Below are 19,526 nucleotides of genomic sequence, written 5' to 3'. Positions count from 1 at the left end.
AGGATCTTATGTGCAAAAAGTTAAAAGTGCAGGGACACGCTTATGTATTAAGCCTATAATTAAAGATACTTTTATGCATAATTTATTATAATAATCTTAACCTGACTTCATAAATTTGTGCAATTATTTCTCAAAGTAATTTGTGAATGGACTATATGTATAAGCCAAGGCGGAATTCACTTGTACATGTAAGCTAATTATGATATCATGCTATTTGAATAAAACTAACATTTTGTTTTATTATAATAAATTAATTTTTTACCTGCTTTAATATATAAATCATTTTTCTTTTCAATACTATTATTTATTTTATATTAGTATCACATAAATATTTTAAATACTTAAAGAGAGTCGTTTTCTACTATTAATTAGCGATAGGCTAAATTTACATATTGGACCATCACGTTTGTTTCGGTTTTAAATTTAGATCCTAATGAACTTTTCTTTTATGGAGGTTCTTAACGTTATAAAAAAATTTCACATCGGACCTTCCAAACTTAAAATGCCATATGTCCGCTAGTAACTTGTCAATGTGAACCATCGTACCTAACACATCAGTGCTGAGTTGCCAGTCACTAACAAACATGTGACATTTTAAATTCGAAGGGTCCGATGTGAATGTTTTTAATAACATTAAATACCTCCATCGAAAAAAAAAGTTCGTTAGGGTCCAAATTCAAAACCAAACCAAACGAGAAGATTCAATCCGTACATTTGGCCTTAGCGATATCATATAACAAAAATAGAATGGCATTTTCTTAATTAGATAAATACCGACTATAAATATATAGCCATTAACTTGTAGTATTATTTTAAGAGAGAGATGCGAAGACCAAGTAGCAGAGTATATACTAGTCCTGCAAGGATTGCACACATCATACGGTTGCCCCTTTAAGTGAATCTTGGGGTAATCTTGAATAATACCCAACATTAAAATACAGTGAATTATTGAATCAGGTTGTAGTTTCAGCTCACTGGGAGCCACTTCTATGTATAAAATAATAGTATTGATTGGCTAACGTGCGCACTTTGACGTGCATAAATAGATGATTAGGTAGAAATCATAATTCATTGGAGTTAAATAAGAAAACTTAAATTAAAATGGGAATCTGTTCATCCTCTGCATCTTCAGTGATACACCAAGCAGAAGATGGCCATGAAAATGGTAGCTTGGGAGACAATATTGTTTTTAACGGAGTTGACGGACTTGGTTCTGTTTACTCTAAAGTAGGAAGCAAAGGGCTAAACCAAGATGCTGCCATTCTTCAACTGGTTAGTTCATGCTTTTTTCTGTTAAAATTAATTTATGACATTCAAATTTTTGATTTGGATATGTTATGCCCATGCACGTGTTCTTTGATTTAATCTTTCGACCACCTTCTATTTCATCGAGGACGTAGTCGCTAAATTTGGCGCCAAAATTTTCAATAAAATTTGCCACGACATTTTCCATTTTATCGGGAGTTCATCAATAGTTTTCAAGTTCAAATTCATCACAAAAGTCTCTAAATCTGTTACTAAATTATAAATCAACCACAAGTTTCTGTCCGTTGGTAATTCGATGCCAAATTTTTTAATAAAATTTACCGCAACACTTTCCTTTATGATATTTTTAAGTCCATGCCCACCGCAGAAAGTGTCCTTACATCTGTTGATTAAAAGTTAAACCGTTGTAGTGACTTTCATTCTAAAAGAAGAAGAAAAGCAAAGCATTATGATGTAAAAGATATTGTGAATTGAGACTAGTTTTTTTTTTCTACAAGGGGTATGGAATGGAAGAAGGAGCGTTTTGTGGCGTTTTTGATGGGCATGGAAAAAATGGTCATATAGTAAGCAAAATTGTTAGAAACAGTTTGCCAACACTCTTACTAACTCAGAAGAATGCCTTGGCTAAGATGAGACCAACTGGGTGTGCCAATAATGAACTTAATTTAGTTCCAACCAAGAAATTTCAACTATGGAAAGAGGCTTCTATCAGTGCCTTCAAGGTCATGGACAAAGAGGTCAAGCTTCAAGAAACTATTGATTTCTCTTGCAGTGGCTCCACAGCTGTTGTTGTTGTTAGACAGGTAACTTCTATTTTAATGATGTTCCCTTTTTCTGTTTCTGGTGCAATTTCATTGGAGAAAATCACCAAACCTTGTTTGTATACAAAACCGAACAGGGTGAACAACTCGTTATAGCTAATCTTGGAGACTCAAGGGCGATTTTAGGTACAATAAGCGAGAATGGAATCGTGCCTGTGCAATTAACCACAGATTTGAAGCCTAATGTACCAAGTATGTTTTTTTTTTTCATTTTACATAACTGTCTATTAAGTTAATGCGGTGCGAATAGTTTTTTTTAAAAAAAAATAGAAATAAAAGCTATAGGTAGGGCTGTGCATTCATTTAACCCAAACCAGATCTAATTTTTGCTATTTTACAAAAACAAACCAAACCAATACACCAAGAAATTGATTTTTTTAAAACCGAACCGAACTAGCCGGTGCAGTTGATTATTTTAGTTTAGTTATTTCGATTCGGTTTGTACTCAAACTTGACTAAAAAAGTATATGTCCAAAACCAAACCTAACCAAAAAACTAATTGTTACAATATCAAATCAAACCAAACCAAATTTTCCAGTTTGGTTTGGTTTTTGCACACTCCTACTGTTTCAGTTATGTTTGTCTTCATATATATAAATATGAAGCTCATCTCGATATGACATAATAAATACCTAATAAATCAATGATGAAATAATAATTCAGGTGAAGCAGAGAGAATAAGGAAGTGTAATGGCAGAGTGCTTGCACTAAAGGAAGAACCACACATTCAACGAGTGTGGCTGCCTCATGAAGACTCACCAGGGCTAGCCATGTCCAGAGCTTTTGGAGACTTCCTACTTAAAAAATATGGTGTAATTGCATTACCAGATATCTCTCATCAACGATTAACACCCGATGATCAGTTCATCTTTCTGGCAAGCGACGGAGTAAGTCAGATTTGTTTTAGCCAATTACAAATGATAATAAAGAATTGGATCTAGCACTTACTGATTAGTTTTTCATGGATGATTCAGGTATGGGATGTGCTGAGTAACAGTCAAGTTGTGTCGATAGTGTGGGCAGCAGATACCGAAGAAGCGGCAGCGAAGGCGGTAGTTGAGGCTGCTACGGCAGCATGGAAGAAGAAGTTTCCGTCGTCTAAGGTAGATGATTGTACTGCAGTTTGCCTTTTCCTGCATAAAAGGCAATAAAAGAGTACAACCAGCAGCAAAGACATGGTTTATTAGCTCAATCTCAGCATTCTATGACTACAATGTGTAACTACATTACTATACAAGGAAACACTGAATGTTCCACATAGTTTACCAGTACTGTAAGTTTATAGTCCGACTGATGATAGTAAAATTTCATTTAAAAAAAATCCTGAAAGGAAATTCTCTGCATCCCTTAAGAGATATCGGTGTATAGCTATTCAGAGCAAAAAATCAAAACAATATATCATCAACCAGTTCATTCCATAGTGAAACCAAGTCAATATCAATGTTTAAAAAACATCATCATTTGGGATCATCATCACCGAGTATATCATCATATGAAACAGGTATCCTGATCCTGTCATGAACAGATGTGTGCTTCCTCTCAATATTTGGCTGTTCATCCTGATTTTGAGGTACAAGACCAGAGTCATTTGGAATGCTGGATGGTGGGGACCCTTCGGATGATAAAGAAGCAGTTCCTTGAAACAGAACCTCCTTTTTTTGCTGTGGTGCTTGATTGATATTTTGTCGTTTAAATTGCTTCTGAGAAAATAAATAATAATGGTATATATTAGCACTTGAATGCAAAAAATAGCTAAAAACAACTCCACAATGCAACTAACACAGAGCCTTAAAGTCTGAAGCGCATACAGGATGGTTTAACTAACTAAGAAAGGCAATAGAATTATACGGCTGAGATGGAGCATAATGGAGGCTCATTTTATTAAGCACATGTGCATAATAAAAGCATAATTTTGTACATATGTGCTTCTGCAATAACACAAGGAAAATTACTTCCGAGTATCCTGCTCGGTTGGAAACTATGACGCAGTCATTTGCAACTATAATGTACAAACCTCAAAATCCTTGGCCTTTTTCATTATCTCTTGGTAGGCCATTGGTTCTTTTGTTTTCAAGATGTTCCATAAAATCCCACCTCCTGTTCTGTAACGTCCACCATCCACAGTTATCTGCCCTCCGCAAGACTGTATGACATCCACCTGAAACCTCCATAATTAATCATGCATGCTCAGCAATGTAGCATTACAACATGCTAATACAATTCTCACTTTGAATCAAAATTTTAAAGAGCCATTTATAAAACTATTAGTCAAGTAAATCATGATCCAAAAGATTTAATTACAAACTAAATTCATCATTCATCTGCATAAGCAAGCATCAAGGACACATATACCCAGCACATGTGCAAGTATCTTAACCTATATGGACGGGAAACAAGATTGACAAGCAAACCAAGTACATAAAATCAAGCAAAGAAAAAACAACCTACAGAAAGAGAAAATGATGTAGTGATTCAGCCAAGGAATATCTCATCTCAGAGCATAGAATGTTTTGAAACAGCAAAATACATCTGCCATGAGAATCTGCAATATTAGGGAATAAATATACAGCATCAGATATTCAGAATGGCTTTAAGAAAGAAGGGCAAGGATTATCGTCTCCAAGCCAATCCAAATTCAATTTCTCACCTTTTCTATCAAGAACTAGGAAATCTTACTTGTCCCATACAGAAACAGAAGGGTTGTCTGTTTGCAAATATAATAAAGTTAAAAGGAGCCAGTCGGAGAAAACATGGTCAGATGTAGTGTCCGGTAAGACCTAGAATCACTTGGCAGATATAAGATTAACCGAGTAGTGAGCAAACCGCATCTAGAAAGACCAAGGGAGTCGACCACCAGAATACATTTATATATAGAAAGAAGAAAAAAAAAAAAGCTAAGCAATCAACATGGAGAAGACACAAGGCTTTAGCCAGAGATGATAGTTAAGCCTGACAAATTCAGGTCAAAAGACTAAAGATTCGCGAGTTCCCCGACATTTAGACTAATAACATCTCTTTTGTAATTAGATAACCCTTGAAGAATCGTGAGTTCACCACTAACCCGTAAATTGATCATCCAGATAAAATTTTGGAGTATATATGAAGGTACAAATATATTAAATTTATTAAAACATCAATCTTAGTGTTAATACAGATACAGCAAGTAAAGTTGAAGAGGAATTTACCTCTTTGACCAAATCAGTGAGCCTAGAAATGCCCAAACAACCAACAGCAGTATAAACCATGTAAGATTTCTTCTCTTTGAGACGTCTACATATATCTAACACAAACCTGCCAATAACCAATTCATATACAATAAAGTCAGTCATGAAATAATTCAATATTCATTAAAAAATAAAACTAAAAAATGGAAGACTGCAAATTCCGAGTTTGAAAGGTTACCTGTTGATATCAGTAACATCTCGACCCGGACCGCCTCTCCTCTTCCTCTTTTTCTTATTCTTCTTCTTCTTTTTGACCGGAGATGATCGATTTTCGAAACAGACAGGCAATTCTTCGCCGTTACAGCTCTTCGCCGAATCAATACGTGAATTGTGTTCTTCTACTATCTCGCCTTCTTCTTCTTCTTCTTCCACATCAAACATATCAGTATCTTCGTAAATAGCTTCTAGCAAACTCTCTCCTCCCTCCATCACAATCACACCCAGAAGACACTTATTTTTGTGCTTTGCTTCTATTTTGAGGGTTTATCGAGTGGAATAAACGATGAACGAATAGGTTTACTAAATAAAGGTGTTATTATAGTGGACTCTTTCGTTTTATCAGATAAGCCCAATTCTTTTCTTATTGGCTCAGTTCAGATACATGACCGACCTTGATTTTCTTGCCAATCTGCTGCTCCTTTTTTGGGTCTTGTGTGTTGTCTTGTCTAGCCGAATACTGAAACTAAGAAGGTTGTAAATTCTGAAGGAACTAGGTCAGAAGCCAGTGAAGTATTGTGTTTCTAATCAAATTAATCTTAATGTTCTCCTATTTGTTTGTTTCCTTCCTCTGGTTTAGCAGGTTGAGCCTCAAGTTAAACAGCTCAACATTCCGGATCAGTTATCTGATGGTGATCTGATTGCTAGGTAGCACGGACACGGAAAATTTGAACACGGCATAACAATATTAATTGAAGATTTTCTATGTTAAAAATGAAGTTTAATGTCCGAAACACTAAATTTCCAACACGTTTCCAAAACGAAAAAGTTTATTGAGTAAACAAACGTTTCCAAAACGAAAAAATTGATTGAATAAAATGTCTACACTATTTGGTCTGATTGTTTCAGAGTGGGAGGCCAGCTATTTGATATCACGCGTATTTATTGCTCGGCTCTATCGCATGAAGGGGGAGATAGCATCATCAATGTCTTGGTGATTCAGGGCAGTTTTCTCAGATTTGAGGTGTTTATTGATGACTAAGCTCCCAGGAAACTATTCAAATTGATGTTCCTCTGCCGGTTAAAGCAGACATTACGAAAAATGTATTGCCGAACTGGCTGTACAGCATAATTTACTCCTTGTAAGAAGATGCCAACACATTTTCGTTAAAAAAAATAGCCACACTAGTATGATGTACTTCATAAGACCACAAAAAGATCAAACAAATAGCCAGACTAGTATGTTATACTTCATAAGACCACTTTTGTGGTCTGTATAATCTGATACTCTCTTACTCCGTCTGTTACTGGAAAAATATATAGCATCACTACCAGCAGAGCTAAATCAACAAACATGCAATTGAAGGTAAATAATACTTTGTTTTACCAACTACATCTTCCATATGCTCTGATACAAACCAGACAAAAGTAGCAAATCTATAGCAAACAAAAGGGAGTTGGGAAATCAATCTTCCAGCAAATTTAACATATGATCCTTCACTTTGGCATCAAGCCTCTTCGCTGCTTAGCCAACTTTTTCCATGATACCTGCACCAGAAGAAGTAATTTCTTTTATAGCTGATAAATTTGCATAAAGCACAAAGGCTTCCATCCGCTCAATGTTAGTTGAGCGAAACAAACTCCTATATAATCATGCAGCACAGGAACAAATGAGTTTTATGTATTTTTGCAACAAAAAAATTGCAGAATTCAAGAGTCTACCCCATTCTCAACTTAAAGCATGTGAATATGCAACACGATTCTCAGGCTGAACTGAAGCATGTAATATGGAACATAAGATTCAGCCTTGCCTAAGACTACAGAATAAAATTTAAACAGCCTATACCAGTAATACTAATACCCAATACTTACAGTTAAATACTCAACTGCATAATTGCCCAAATAAACTAACATAAATAAAGCAAAGCTAAATCACTGCTCATCAAACAGATTCCTTTGTTACTCGAACAATTTACATCCTAAACCAATTAAAAAGGCTTTCATAACTGAGAGGATTTTGTTTCTTTTTTCATTGCCATGCTATCCAAATCTCCAGCTCATAAATCACCCATAGTTATTCGAGATTGGCCACTAATTTCCCCCTCTTACATGTATCAACCCTAAAGTCAAACAGCTCAAGACAAAATACACTATGGGCAGTGGAATGCACCTTTCTCTTCAAAGTTTTTTCTAAAAGGAAAATGCTGGTTCCTAGGAAGATAAACTTTCCACAAAACCTACATGAAAAGGACTTGTACACTTTCTCATAAAAGAGTTAAGCTCAATGACAACACAAAGCACCGTATAAGAAATATGTTGATAGATGAACTCACCAATCCTCTCCATCATTCATCACTCTTAGTCTCGGTACCTAGCCCGACCTTCATCATGTTTGTCACTCTCATATCTTTTGCTCTCACTTAACCGAGGTTCAGCATATCTTGCTTTCTTGGAATAGTCCATCTGTTTGTCCTTCTCGTGACTTTTAGTCCCAAGTTCTTCCTCGCCTCTTCCACGCCTTCGACTTCCATTTCTTTGCTCTTCACTAACCTTGTCATGTCTTCCGTGCTTGTCATCATGGTCTTCACTAACCTTGCCATGTCTTCCGTACTTGCCATCATGCTCTTCATCTCTCTGATATCTTTTCTCTTTATGGTCCTCTTCATCGCGGCGAAGCCTCTTCTCCCTTCCATGATCTTCGTAATTCCAAGAATCACGACCTCTACTTCCTCGCTCTTCTTCCTCCGCTCTTGCACGACTTTGATTTCCATGCTGCTTATCATCATTATCCTTTCCACGCCTCCCGTACTCAATATCCGTATCATCTCTTTGATACCTCCCTCGTTTACGATCAGCTTCATCCTTGGCGTGCCTTTCACGTCCTTCATAATTCCTATCAACCCTACTTTCACGTTGTGGTTCAACATCTTTGATCTGAATCCGGCTGCTTTTCTCACCTGAATCCTCGCTCTTCCAGCGGTCCATCAAAGTATAGTCATCTCCTACCAACTTGCTACTTCCTTCCTGCTGACTTTTAAGCTTCCCGTATAAACTTCTACTCCTTTCCACCTCGCCATCAATATCACGGTCATCCTCGGAATCATGCCATCTTTTCATGAGCTGCTTCACCTCTGAGGTTCTGTCCTTAGATGAATTAAATTCAGACTTAGAATCAGCACCAGAAGCATGCCTCTCAGTCTCACGGTTCTTCTTGTATTTTTCAGCTTCCTTTCTGGAAGTAACCTTGCCAACATCATCATGAGTCGCATAATCATCAGTGGAATTGCCACGTCTTCTACTTCCCTCATACTTCACTGAAGTTCCTTTAATCTTCTTCATATTATGAGAATCAGTGCTTCCGTCACTAGCAGAACCATCACTATCACTGTCATGCCTTCTACTTTTCATGGGTTTCTCCCTCTTCTTTACCTTCCCATCATCAGAATCAGAGCTATCGCTATTGCTATCATGTCTTCTACTTCTCGTAGGTCTCCCCATGTTGCTCTTCTTCTTCTTCCCATCATCAGAATCAGTGCTGCTATCATTGTCATGTCTTCTAGTTTTAATAGGTCTATCCAATGTTCTCTTTTTCTTCATCTTCCCACCATCAGAATCACTGCCATCATAACTATCACTTTCATACCTTCTGCTTTTTGTGGATTTCTCCAAAATTTTATTCTTCTTCATCCTCCCAATATCAGAATCACTGCTATCATCTCTAGCAGAATCATCACTGCCATTGTGTTTTCTGCTTTTCATGGATTTTTCTGTTCTATTCTTCCTTTTCTTCCTTCCATTATCAGAATCACGGCCACCGTCATTATCAGAATCATCGGTATCACTTTCATATCTTCTGCTTTTCATGGATTTTTTGGTTCTATTCTTTTTCTCTTTCTTCCCACTGTCAAAATGGATATCATCATCACTGGCAGAATCATCACTGTCACTGTCATGTCTTCCGCTCTTCTCATGGTTCTTTGAAACTCTGTTCTTATCGTATTCTGAATCAGTATCAGTTTCAGTATCAGACAAATCTTTCTGATTCCTTTTACTTCTTTCTCTCTTCTTGTAGTGTTTCGAATCATCAAATTCGTTTTTTTCTTTATTCTTCTTTTTCTTATCATCCATCTCAAACTTTGCCTCGCCTGTATGCTTCTTCCTGCTATAATCTCTATCCAAAAAAGCATGTTCACGTTTCTCGCGGTTAAGTAGTCCATCATCATTGTCATCAGCAATTATTTCACCAGGTTCAGCTACTGATATCCCAAAAGCAGCTCTTAATGTTTCCATCTGTTTCTCCTTCCTAGCAGCGATTTGATGGGATTGTGTATCTGAAAGCCTGAACAAACCATTAAAATCATTTTGTCATAATAAGGCAAAAATTCATGGGCACATGTCGATTTGCATCAAACTAAAAATCTAAACACATAGACCATCAACAATAATATGACAAATCACAGCTAGTACAAGCTCAAAAATTTAACAGTGGAGCTTCCTCCAGTGACAGTACAACACACATCAATACAATTCAATCAGAAACAAAACAACCAACAACCGAAACAGTAGATCCAATCCAGGGCATATGCTAATTGAACTCATTTTCTTAACAGAATTAGCAAACGTCCTATGTACCTAAGCATACCATAAGTAAACCAATCACCAGATAACAACATTTGTCACAAAAAAAGAATAAACAACAACTATACGCAGCAGAAAAAAAAAATTAAGATTGTTACTTAGTTTCAGAAACCCCAAGAGCAGTAGGTCCGTCGCTTTCCTCAGAAGCAGCAGCAAAAGCTTCCAAAGTCTTCCGAGCTTCGTCAACTTTTTCCTGAATCTCAGCATCAGTATAACCTTGCTCAATTAGCTTATCTTCGAGCACAACAAGTTTGAGTTCAATTTGGCGCTTGCGATCATGCTCAAGAATTTCCTTATTAGGTTTCTTGGAAATTCCAGCAGTGCCTTGATCGCCCTCAAATCCTCTAATGTCATGAGCAACTTTACCGGTCTTTGGCTTCACAAAGAATTTATTGGTCTGTATATACCCATTTGTCCCTGACCCTCTCGGGGTCTGTAATCCAATTCCATTATACATTTCTTCTTTCCAAAACCTTCACTGCACAATCAAAATTGAAAAAAATATAAATCACCGAATCATCAACATATCGAATTTATTTGAAAACCCTGTAGCATAAATTTATTACCAGATGAAACGGGTAAGATTAGTGGGAAAAATACTTCAATTAATAAAGAGAAATTTAAATCGTACCAAGAGATAGATTGGAGAGTTGTGGCGTATGAAGCGGTGGTGGCGTCGGCAGGGCGGGGAGCGGCGTCGAAGGAGCAAAATTCTCTATCAAATAAGCTACAGTTTAGGGTTTTTTTTCTTTCAGATGTAAATGAGAAGAACTGCTGGGTGAAAATGTCCCGATATTGCCCGACCGATTTACAATCAAATAAAATGAACAAAAGATAAATTCACCCCTCAATTTTATATAAAATATCAAAAACATTATTTTTAGCAAAATCAGTTAATAGAATCGAAACTCGGCTCTCAAACTTGTGTCTTGATGTCAAACAAGTACATTTTAATTTTTTTGGATTAATTAGATCTCCAACTAGTGTTTTCGGGATCAAACAAATCATTTTTAATTTTAGCAATCAATTAGGTCCCCAACTCTCTTGGTTTAGGTTAAATAACCCTACAAAGACTTATTTGATCTATTTGACCCTAATGCATAACTAATTCAAAAAAGTTAAAATGTACTTATTTGACTATGAGACACAAATTTGAATTTCAAATTCAATCACTATATTTTCTAAAAAAAAATCTGGATAATATATCATTTTAATCATTTAAACCCAAATTTAAGAAAAAATTACAATATAATTTATTATTAAATATTTTAATAATAGAATTGTTGTTCTTTTTCGTTATTTATACTAGATGACATAAACAGGAAGAAATCCAACCGAAAAATCGAAAGAAAAGAGAAAGCAAAGTCTTGGCAATTATATGAATGCGGGTGCTGAAATAGAAACTAGTGTATAATTAGACTCATCCTATAATACCCTTCACCTCTAGATGCCACTAAATTTTTTTAACTTGTTGTAGCAGGTTACTAGCTGACTACAGAAGGTAATTTTAATTTTTATAACTCCTTTTATATAAAAAGAATGTGTCAACAGTCTATAATCCTTCTGAAATTCTTTAACTTGTTGTAGTAGATTACCAGCTGGCTATATGCGATGTTCAAACTCAACTAGCAGAGGCTTGGGACAATTTTTTGGAATATGGATGTTTCAGCAAATTTTTTTTCTAAAGATGTTGTTCTAATTTCTTGCCTTCTAGCTGATTTGCTAGCTACTAAGCATGTGTTTATTATTAACTATCTTTGCCCGATTTGTGCGTCGAGGAACATGTCAGCCATGCACCTGTTGTGTCATTACCACCTTGCAGTTTTTTTTTTTGATAATTTGGGAGGGGGAGCGCTTGTGGGAGGAATCGAACCCACGACCTAGCAGTTTGCTGCTCAACGCTTATATCATTTGAACTATAGCTCATTGGTTACCACCTTGTAGTTGAATGCTGGAATTTATTAAAGTTGAGAGTTACTAAAGCTACTACAACGTCTATCTCAGACTGGATTATTGGGTGGTTGAACACGTTGCATAAGAAGGAGGCAAGTCTTGTATCTCTTATCAGCCGGGGATTATGAGCAAACCGTGACAGTGTGGTTTAGAACAATAAATCAAACCTTGCTCATTTGATCGTTAACTCGGTTGGACAACAAATTGCATTATGGAAGACGGCAAAGCTGATAGTTTTCTTTCCAATGTTATGGAGAAGGAGATGGCCTGACCACTTGAATGAAATCGAGAATGAGGTGGTGCAAAGCGAATGTTGACGCGATAATTTTCGAAGTTATCAAGAAGATTGGTCTTCCTTGTGTGGGTTGAGACTGACATGGTTCAATAATTCAAGTTTGGTTATTGGTTATCAGCGGCTTGTATTTTCCTTATGAAGCTGAATTGATGGGTATTAGAGAGGCTTCCATCTTGGATGAAGGAATGGACAAATGTGATAGTTGAGTCCGATGCATTGGTGGCTATAAACCGATTCAAAAATCCAAACTCGTCTAACAATGATATTTTAGTGGTTGATTGCATTTTTTTAGCCAAGTAGTTAGTTTTTTCTTTATATTTGTAAAGCGATTTACGAATCAAGCAGCGCACATGTTAACATTTCACATTCTTTCCTTGTTAGGTTATTAGGATTGATCTTTAAATTTTTCTAAATTTCTCACGTCTGTCATTAATTTTGATCTTTTTCAATCAAATGGCTCGATGATTTGTTCAATAAAAAAAGTTTGAATATAAAAAAGGTTTTAATAGATGTATTATCATATGATTAGGGCTTAAATTTTTTATCCTTATTTTATTTTAAACGCTCTTGAAGATTCCGTTAAGACTTCCCTATTCGAGCGGGGCAAATTGTAGATGACCAAAGCGACGGAGTACAATACAAATAATGCAAAACGCTGTAACAGGACATACAAACTTGGACGACCTTGACATTTTAAAATTAGAGTAATTCAGACCATTAGATAATACAGACCACCGGCAGACTCACCCACCATGCCAGGTTCGCGACGCGGGTCGGATCCGAATTAGTCAGGGCAAAGCCTTGGAAACCGGATGGGCTTACCAAAAAAAATAAAATACAGATCAACGATCACAAATCTTTGGTATCAAACGGTAGAAAGTAACGGCGTCATAAAGTTTTCGAGAGGGCATTTCTTTCGTTTTTCTCTATTAAAATGAAGCTGTTTGCTGTATTGTTTTGTTGGCTCTCTCTTCTTCTTTCTTTGTTCTCTGCGAATTTTCTTGCTCTTTATCTCCTCTCTTTCTCGGTAACCAAACAGGATATTGTATGATACTTGTGGATAGATGAACCGATTTAAATGTTTGAGGATCTCCAGCTAGTTGAGAGAATGTTTTTGTAGGTGTGTTATAGATAACCAGAGTTTAATTCCTTTTCTGTGTTCATGTAATGAAATCTGAGAACAGGAATGTTTATTAGTGTACGTTATTCATAGCTGTACAGATGCATATCTAGAGATTCTTAATTCTGCCTTTCAATTTATTAGACTCCTAAACAATTTCGTCTTATTCTATCGAGATGAAAATTATTTGAGTTTTCAGTTTCGCAATTTAACATTAGAGTGTAATTTTCTGTGTGTTTGAAATCACGAGTTTTATTGCATTCAATGGTGTTTTGCAGATACATTTTGAAGAAGTTCGAAAGCTTTCACGAAGATCGGTTCTCTAGATGTTCAGAGATCGGAATTTGAGAGCCGATGATATAAGCTCTAAGAAATGCCAATCATTCTGTTAAAAGTCTGATTTAGATTCAAGTATCGGCTTTGAAGGAGGCGTAAATGTCAAAATCTGTGTAATTTTTCTTATGTAAGTTATTATCTGTTATCTTTTTTGCATAATTTGAGTTTGAATGTTGCAGTTTTGGCTTTAGATTGTTATCACAGTTTATGAGAAATTTCTCTCTGTTGCTCTCTCTGTTTCCTCAGAAATTAATTTTTTTCCTTTTGTAATCTACAGAGTTTGAGAGCAATCCGTTTTCACTGCTATTAAATTCTGAAGAAGCGCAGATTTCTTCTGCGAGTGGAAGTTTCTGGTAATGATCAATTTTCCCTCTTCATATGGCTCATCGATGTACCTTCTTCTTCTACCTCTCTCACTCTGATGCTCTTCTATTTCTTAATTATTTGGATATTTTGTTACTTTTCCTTCAAATTATTTTGGATTTTGGATTTTCTGTTTTTTGATTCATGCTCAATTTATGTACTTGTTTACCAGCTAATGAACCAGTTTGTTTTCCGAGAAATCTTTGGTGAAACAGAATTTGTGTTCAATTTGGTCCTTTCCAGCACTGCAACTTCAATGATTCCTTGTTTTCTTTTTATCCTTTTGAAGAACTGAGTTATCGTCAATTTCAAAGCTCAGATTTTCTTTAATTTTCCAATATTCTTAATTTTCTCAGCAGCCAAACACTATTTGAAGATTTATTTTCAAATTTTGTTTCATTTCCTCGAAAAAGATGAGTCGTCCGATATATATCTTCTCTTCTCCTTCTTATGTTATATTTATACTCAATTTAAATATAAATATTTTGAATCTGTCTTTTTTGTTTTGAATTTACACATTAGGGAATTTGCAGAGAAGGCGTCTTGCTTTCTTGTTAATAACTGTTCTTTTTAGCTAAATTTGTTTCTGTTTTATTTACTTTAATTAAATATTTTTCAAAACTTTTTTGGTGGGATGATGGGACAGGTGTGTAAAAGGAAATGGAAAAGGACTCGTTAAGAAGCAGCAGCAACAATAATAATAATAACATAAACTTCGCTAATAATAACCATAAAACCGGAGGCGGAGGAGGAGATGGTTTGTTAAGAACCATTTCAGCTACGACGACAACAACAACCGCGAGACAAACGACGACGTCGGATTTTGTTTTACAGTGGGGTAATCGGAAGCGACTCATGTGCATGAAGATTCAGATCAAGGACAACTCTAATGCTCCGGTTCATCGGACCACGGTTCGGGTTGATCGACGGGTCGTTCGAGCTGATAAAGACTTGGCTGCTTCTAATCAGCCAACTACTGCAACAACTACCACCACTACCAATAATAGTAATACTAACGGATATCTGAATCTCCGTCACCGTCCTTCCTCTCCTCCTCAGCGAATTCTCAGGTACAGATCTCAGTTCTTACTTTATTTTAGCTTTAATTTTGTATAGTTAATGACACGCTCCCTAAGATTACTGGCGGAATTCGAGTCCAGCTGGCCCAATCCATCATTTATTGATGGTTGCTTAAAGCAAAAATTTGAAAGATTCCTTTGTTGTTTTATGGTGAAAAAAGCTGATTTTGGGGGATCGAGAGAGAAAAACATTGCACAGAGGATAAGGTAGTTTGCCCCTTGTTATGATAATGAACTTAGAATTGACTAGGATAATATTTGAAGAATCAAGTTCATTTTGCCCCTTCAAAATTTATTAGAAAAAAATGGAAGAGTTTAAATTTACAGTTTTGAATAAATACCTATAATTTAATAATTTTGGATCAGTTCACACGTCTGACCATCATGACTAATGCTAGATTAGGATATAAACTGATTTTTAGTTGATAAATTATACTCCTACAATTTTTAGTTTCAATTTCCGAATTTGCAATGTTTTAATCTTTAGTGTTAAATTGGTGTAGAAAATAAATCTTGATTGATAGAAGAATACCTGTAGGTTATGACTTTTTTTTTGACAATTGAATAGTGGATAATGTCATAAGAGTTTAAACAAACTATACCTGCAGCTAATCAAATGTAGGATAATAAAGGTTTTGTTTTGCAATTTTTGCAGATTTCCAACTTAGGCCCTCACTATTTTCCAACTTAGGCCCTCACTTGGTCACTATTTTGATTTTTAGGTAGCATCTTTAGGGCTCTATTTCGTATTTTCTGCTTTTTTTTTTGTTTTTCTCAACTACTAATTCTACAACAATTGAAACAAAAAATTACATTATATTTAGGGTGTTCATAAACCGAACAATTGATAACCTCGGTTTGGTTTCATTTTACTATACGGAAATGTATTTTTTTTTTAATTTGATATTAGATCTAAAATTTCAATTTTTTTTAAAATACTGACTACTAAGTAGTGAACTAAATGAACCGATTTGATTTTAAAAGAATGATCTACACACCTAACCTATTGGCTTAATGCGCCCCTAACAGCATGGAATGGTCAGAAGACATGGTAGGGTCCAGCGCATTCCACGTGCCCACAAAACCCATACTTTTGATCACACCGTTTGATTATAGGTTAGAGGTGGAATTTGGTCCCACTTTTATCTTACTACACACCAATCCATATTCCAACAACACGTAATCCCAACCCCACGAAACTATAAAGTTCATAGCACAGATCCAACGGCCGAAAATACCCCCCCTTAAAAACCAGCTGTTCACGTTTGATTGAAACCCCAATAGAGCTAATTAACTAAAGAATCTCCAACTCCTCACACTCTTGCATTTCTTCCCCTCAAATATCTCCCCACTTTTCTTCATCATCAAACCCAAAAGTATAGAGAAACAAAATTAACAAAGTCCACCAAAGAAGGCCACAAATTCCTTTTCCTGATCAGAATAGGTTTATTTTAATTTTTCCAGTTAAGGTTATTTTCGTAAATTGTTTATTTTAAAAATACCCACTTATGAAAAATACTTAAGATGTTACTTTCATTGTCTATTTTTTTAGCAACTTGCTCGTTCCATGTGAGGTGCCTAATTTAATCTATCTTTTTCTAATTATTTATTGTATGTTGTTCTTGCAATTAATTTTGACAGGAATTCTGATAATTCAAGTGCCATGAGAGGCGGGCACGGCCATAGCAACGGTGGTTTTAGGAGTCTAACTTCACCAGACAGGGGTGCGCACGATAAGAAAAGCACAACAAACAACAGCAATCATGAAATTAACAATAATAAATCAGGGAGATCTTCAGAAATAGCGCATGATAGCAAAAAAGGAGGGTCATCTTCCGGTGGAAGCGGAGAGGCGGCAGCCGCAGCACAATCACCGCAACCACCGATTATTTGGCCACCGAAGCTATTGATTGCTCTTACAAACAAAGAGAAGGAAGAAGATTTCATTGCCTTTAAAGGCTCTAAACTTCCTCAAAGACCCAAAAAGCGAGCCAAGTTCGTTCAACGCACTCTCAATGTAAGTATTCTTATTCATCAAGATATCATCTATAATAGCCATTATTTATTTTCTTTACTTAAATTGAATCATTTACTTTCTGAGTAATTTTCAATTACTTTCTCCGAAATAAATAAATTAGATTAGATCATATTTTACGTCAATTTTGATTTTCTTTTTCCTTTTGGATGGAGAAGCTAGGAAAGCGTGAAATGTGACACTAAGCTACATATGGCCCTACACGTGGCAGTTACAATGTGGATGTTAAAACACTAAAACTAACGGTGACCTAGAATTTGTATTGAGGATGAGGAGTATGAATTGTCTTAATTGGCTTGAGGATCAAAATTTAATTAAATCGTTGCAAGTATTATGACTGACGTTATTTCTTAAGATATTAGTACAGTCGACCCTCTAATCATTAACATATATGATCGATTAAAAATTTATTAATTATTAAAATTATTAATTTATTAAATATTAAATAAAATGTAATATTAAAATTGGTTCTTTAAAATTTTATTAATTATTAAAAATATTAATTTATTGAGTAATAATTATTAGAAGGTCTAATGTAATACTAAGCAAAGTAATTAGAAAGGTATAAAGGGGACCACTCGATATTGTTGAGAAACAATGAGACCTGTGAACCTAACTTTATTTCCATTTCCTTATAAATTAAGCTTAGCAGCCAAGAATTGTTCAACTAAAAGAAGAAACTTTTACTAACATTAGATATTTTTTTTGAAATTTTATTATTTTAATTATTGTTTCAGCTTTTTTTCAAGTACATCAATACATATATTTTATTATTTTTTATTTATCACAATCTTTAAAATGTATTAAATAAATATTTTTAATCGCTGGACTAGTAATAAAATTTGAAATATTATTATTTTTTAAACTTTTTATTATAATTCTATATAGTCAAGTCTGTCATTGTAATTTTGATATCTTTTCTAATAAATATAAAGATAAATTTTTTATAAATATGAGATTTATTTGAATATATAAAAAAACTGTTTTTTAATATACTTTATAAATTAAATAATGATCTGAAATTTTATTTATTTGAATATAAATTCAGACACCTTTAATAATTTTTTTTTATGATAGAAACACTAAAATAGTGTCATTGGTGTACTGGGAAATTTCTGGTTAGGTAGAGTGTACGTCTTCCACGATGCTTCCACGTGTACGGTGATGATATGAAAGACAGACTAATCAGCTAGTGTTTATTATCCAGCGAATAAACAGACAAAAGTGGCATGGGTTGCTGCGAAATTTGTGGGCACCCGTTGTATGATAATCAACACAAATTTGTACAGGCTAAATGCTTTTCAAGCCTATCATACTGAATTTTACTTAATCGGTTACACATTTTTTAAAATTTATATTATTAACATTATTTTTTAGTTTAACACTATATAATAATAATACTGGTTCTGTTTATAGATAGCGTGTTCATAAATATTATACAGTATATATAAATATTCGTATAGGATAACTAATTTTTGTTATGCTAATGTATTGAGCAGCTTGTAAGTCCTGGAGCATGGCTTTGCGACCTGACGCTAGAACGGTATGAAGTGAGAGAAAAGAAGATTATTAAAAAGGTACTGCCGACTATAATTCTTTTCTAGTGAAAAAATATTTAATTTGTCATGATAAATTGAAATGCCTATAGATTTGAAGTTGTTAAAGATTATATATATGAGCTAGTATCAATAATACTTTTTTTTCTTGAATTATCTTTATTGAATACAGAGACCAAGAGGGTTGAAGAATATGGGAAATATGGAGTCCGATTCCGAGTAAATCGAATTCTTCGGCCAAGAATGGCTGCGATGATAATGACGCCAACAATTGCAGTTGTTTGTCGAAAGTGTGTGTTTATTTTTGGCCGAGGAAATATTGTGTAAATCACCTCCTTTCACCTCTATATATGAATCAAAGGATGGAAATTTAGTCATATTTATTTCTGTGCTAACTTAAGATTCATCACGGTAAAAGAAGCTTGAATTTAAGTGTTTTATGTTTTTCAAGTTTGATGATTAACATATACTAACATTTGATATAGAAACTTAATGTGGATACAAAATAAATTCAGAACACGTAATCCAAGAAATATTCACTATGTATACAGAAAATTTTAGGGGAAATTAAGCAAGGGACGGTAAAATGGCTAATTATTTTCAGTTTTGCGGTTCAGCTTCGATACTTACAAAATTACAACAGAAGTTGACCGGAGTCTAGATTTCTTCCTTCTTTTTTTGTGT

The 19,526-nt window shown here is 34.9% G+C and overlaps 4 protein-coding genes across 4 annotated transcripts; 2 read left to right on the top strand and 2 right to left on the bottom strand.

Moving 5' to 3' along the window:
- Nucleotides 1–1,056: 1,056 nt before the first annotated feature.
- Nucleotides 1,057–3,430, top strand: LOC126665138 (probable protein phosphatase 2C 72). The gene is made up of 5 exons (XM_050357847.2): nucleotides 1,057–1,272; nucleotides 1,764–2,069; nucleotides 2,165–2,279; nucleotides 2,751–2,974; nucleotides 3,062–3,430. The coding sequence occupies exons 1-5, from the start codon at nucleotides 1,102–1,104 to the stop codon at nucleotides 3,236–3,238; spliced, it is 993 nt and encodes a 330-aa protein (XP_050213804.1). The 5' UTR covers nucleotides 1,057–1,101; the 3' UTR covers nucleotides 3,239–3,430.
- On the bottom strand, nucleotides 3,382–6,180 carry LOC126665139 (uncharacterized). The gene is made up of 4 exons (XM_050357848.2): nucleotides 5,490–6,180; nucleotides 5,273–5,378; nucleotides 4,102–4,245; nucleotides 3,382–3,787 (listed from the first exon to the last, which is right to left on the bottom strand). The coding sequence occupies exons 1-4, from the start codon at nucleotides 5,738–5,740 to the stop codon at nucleotides 3,545–3,547; spliced, it is 744 nt and encodes a 247-aa protein (XP_050213805.1). The 5' UTR covers nucleotides 5,741–6,180; the 3' UTR covers nucleotides 3,382–3,544.
- Nucleotides 6,181–6,808: 628 nt separating this feature from the next.
- Nucleotides 6,809–10,901, bottom strand: LOC126665136 (uncharacterized). The gene is made up of 4 exons (XM_050357846.2): nucleotides 10,737–10,901; nucleotides 10,204–10,583; nucleotides 7,801–9,806; nucleotides 6,809–7,015 (listed from the first exon to the last, which is right to left on the bottom strand). The coding sequence occupies exons 2-3, from the start codon at nucleotides 10,560–10,562 to the stop codon at nucleotides 7,826–7,828; spliced, it is 2,340 nt and encodes a 779-aa protein (XP_050213803.1). The 5' UTR covers nucleotides 10,563–10,583; nucleotides 10,737–10,901; the 3' UTR covers nucleotides 6,809–7,015; nucleotides 7,801–7,825.
- Nucleotides 10,902–13,305: 2,404 nt separating this feature from the next.
- Nucleotides 13,306–19,274, top strand: LOC126664749 (uncharacterized). Its single transcript, XM_050357288.2, has 7 exons — nucleotides 13,306–13,473; nucleotides 13,752–13,936; nucleotides 14,087–14,162; nucleotides 14,819–15,242; nucleotides 16,893–17,268; nucleotides 18,786–18,863; nucleotides 19,015–19,274. Exons 4-7 carry the CDS (start codon nucleotides 14,833–14,835, stop codon nucleotides 19,063–19,065), a joined length of 915 nt encoding a protein of 304 aa, XP_050213245.1. The 5' UTR covers nucleotides 13,306–13,473; nucleotides 13,752–13,936; nucleotides 14,087–14,162; nucleotides 14,819–14,832; the 3' UTR covers nucleotides 19,066–19,274.
- The last annotated feature ends 252 nt before the right edge of the window (nucleotides 19,275–19,526 follow it).

The sequence above is a fragment of the Mercurialis annua genome, linkage group LG1-X (genome assembly GCF_937616625.2).
Source record: "Mercurialis annua linkage group LG1-X, ddMerAnnu1.2, whole genome shotgun sequence".
Taxonomy (NCBI): domain Eukaryota; kingdom Viridiplantae; phylum Streptophyta; class Magnoliopsida; order Malpighiales; family Euphorbiaceae; genus Mercurialis; species Mercurialis annua.
The sequence above is the reverse complement of the archived record's forward strand: the minus strand, read 5'-3'. Positions and strand labels throughout refer to the sequence as shown.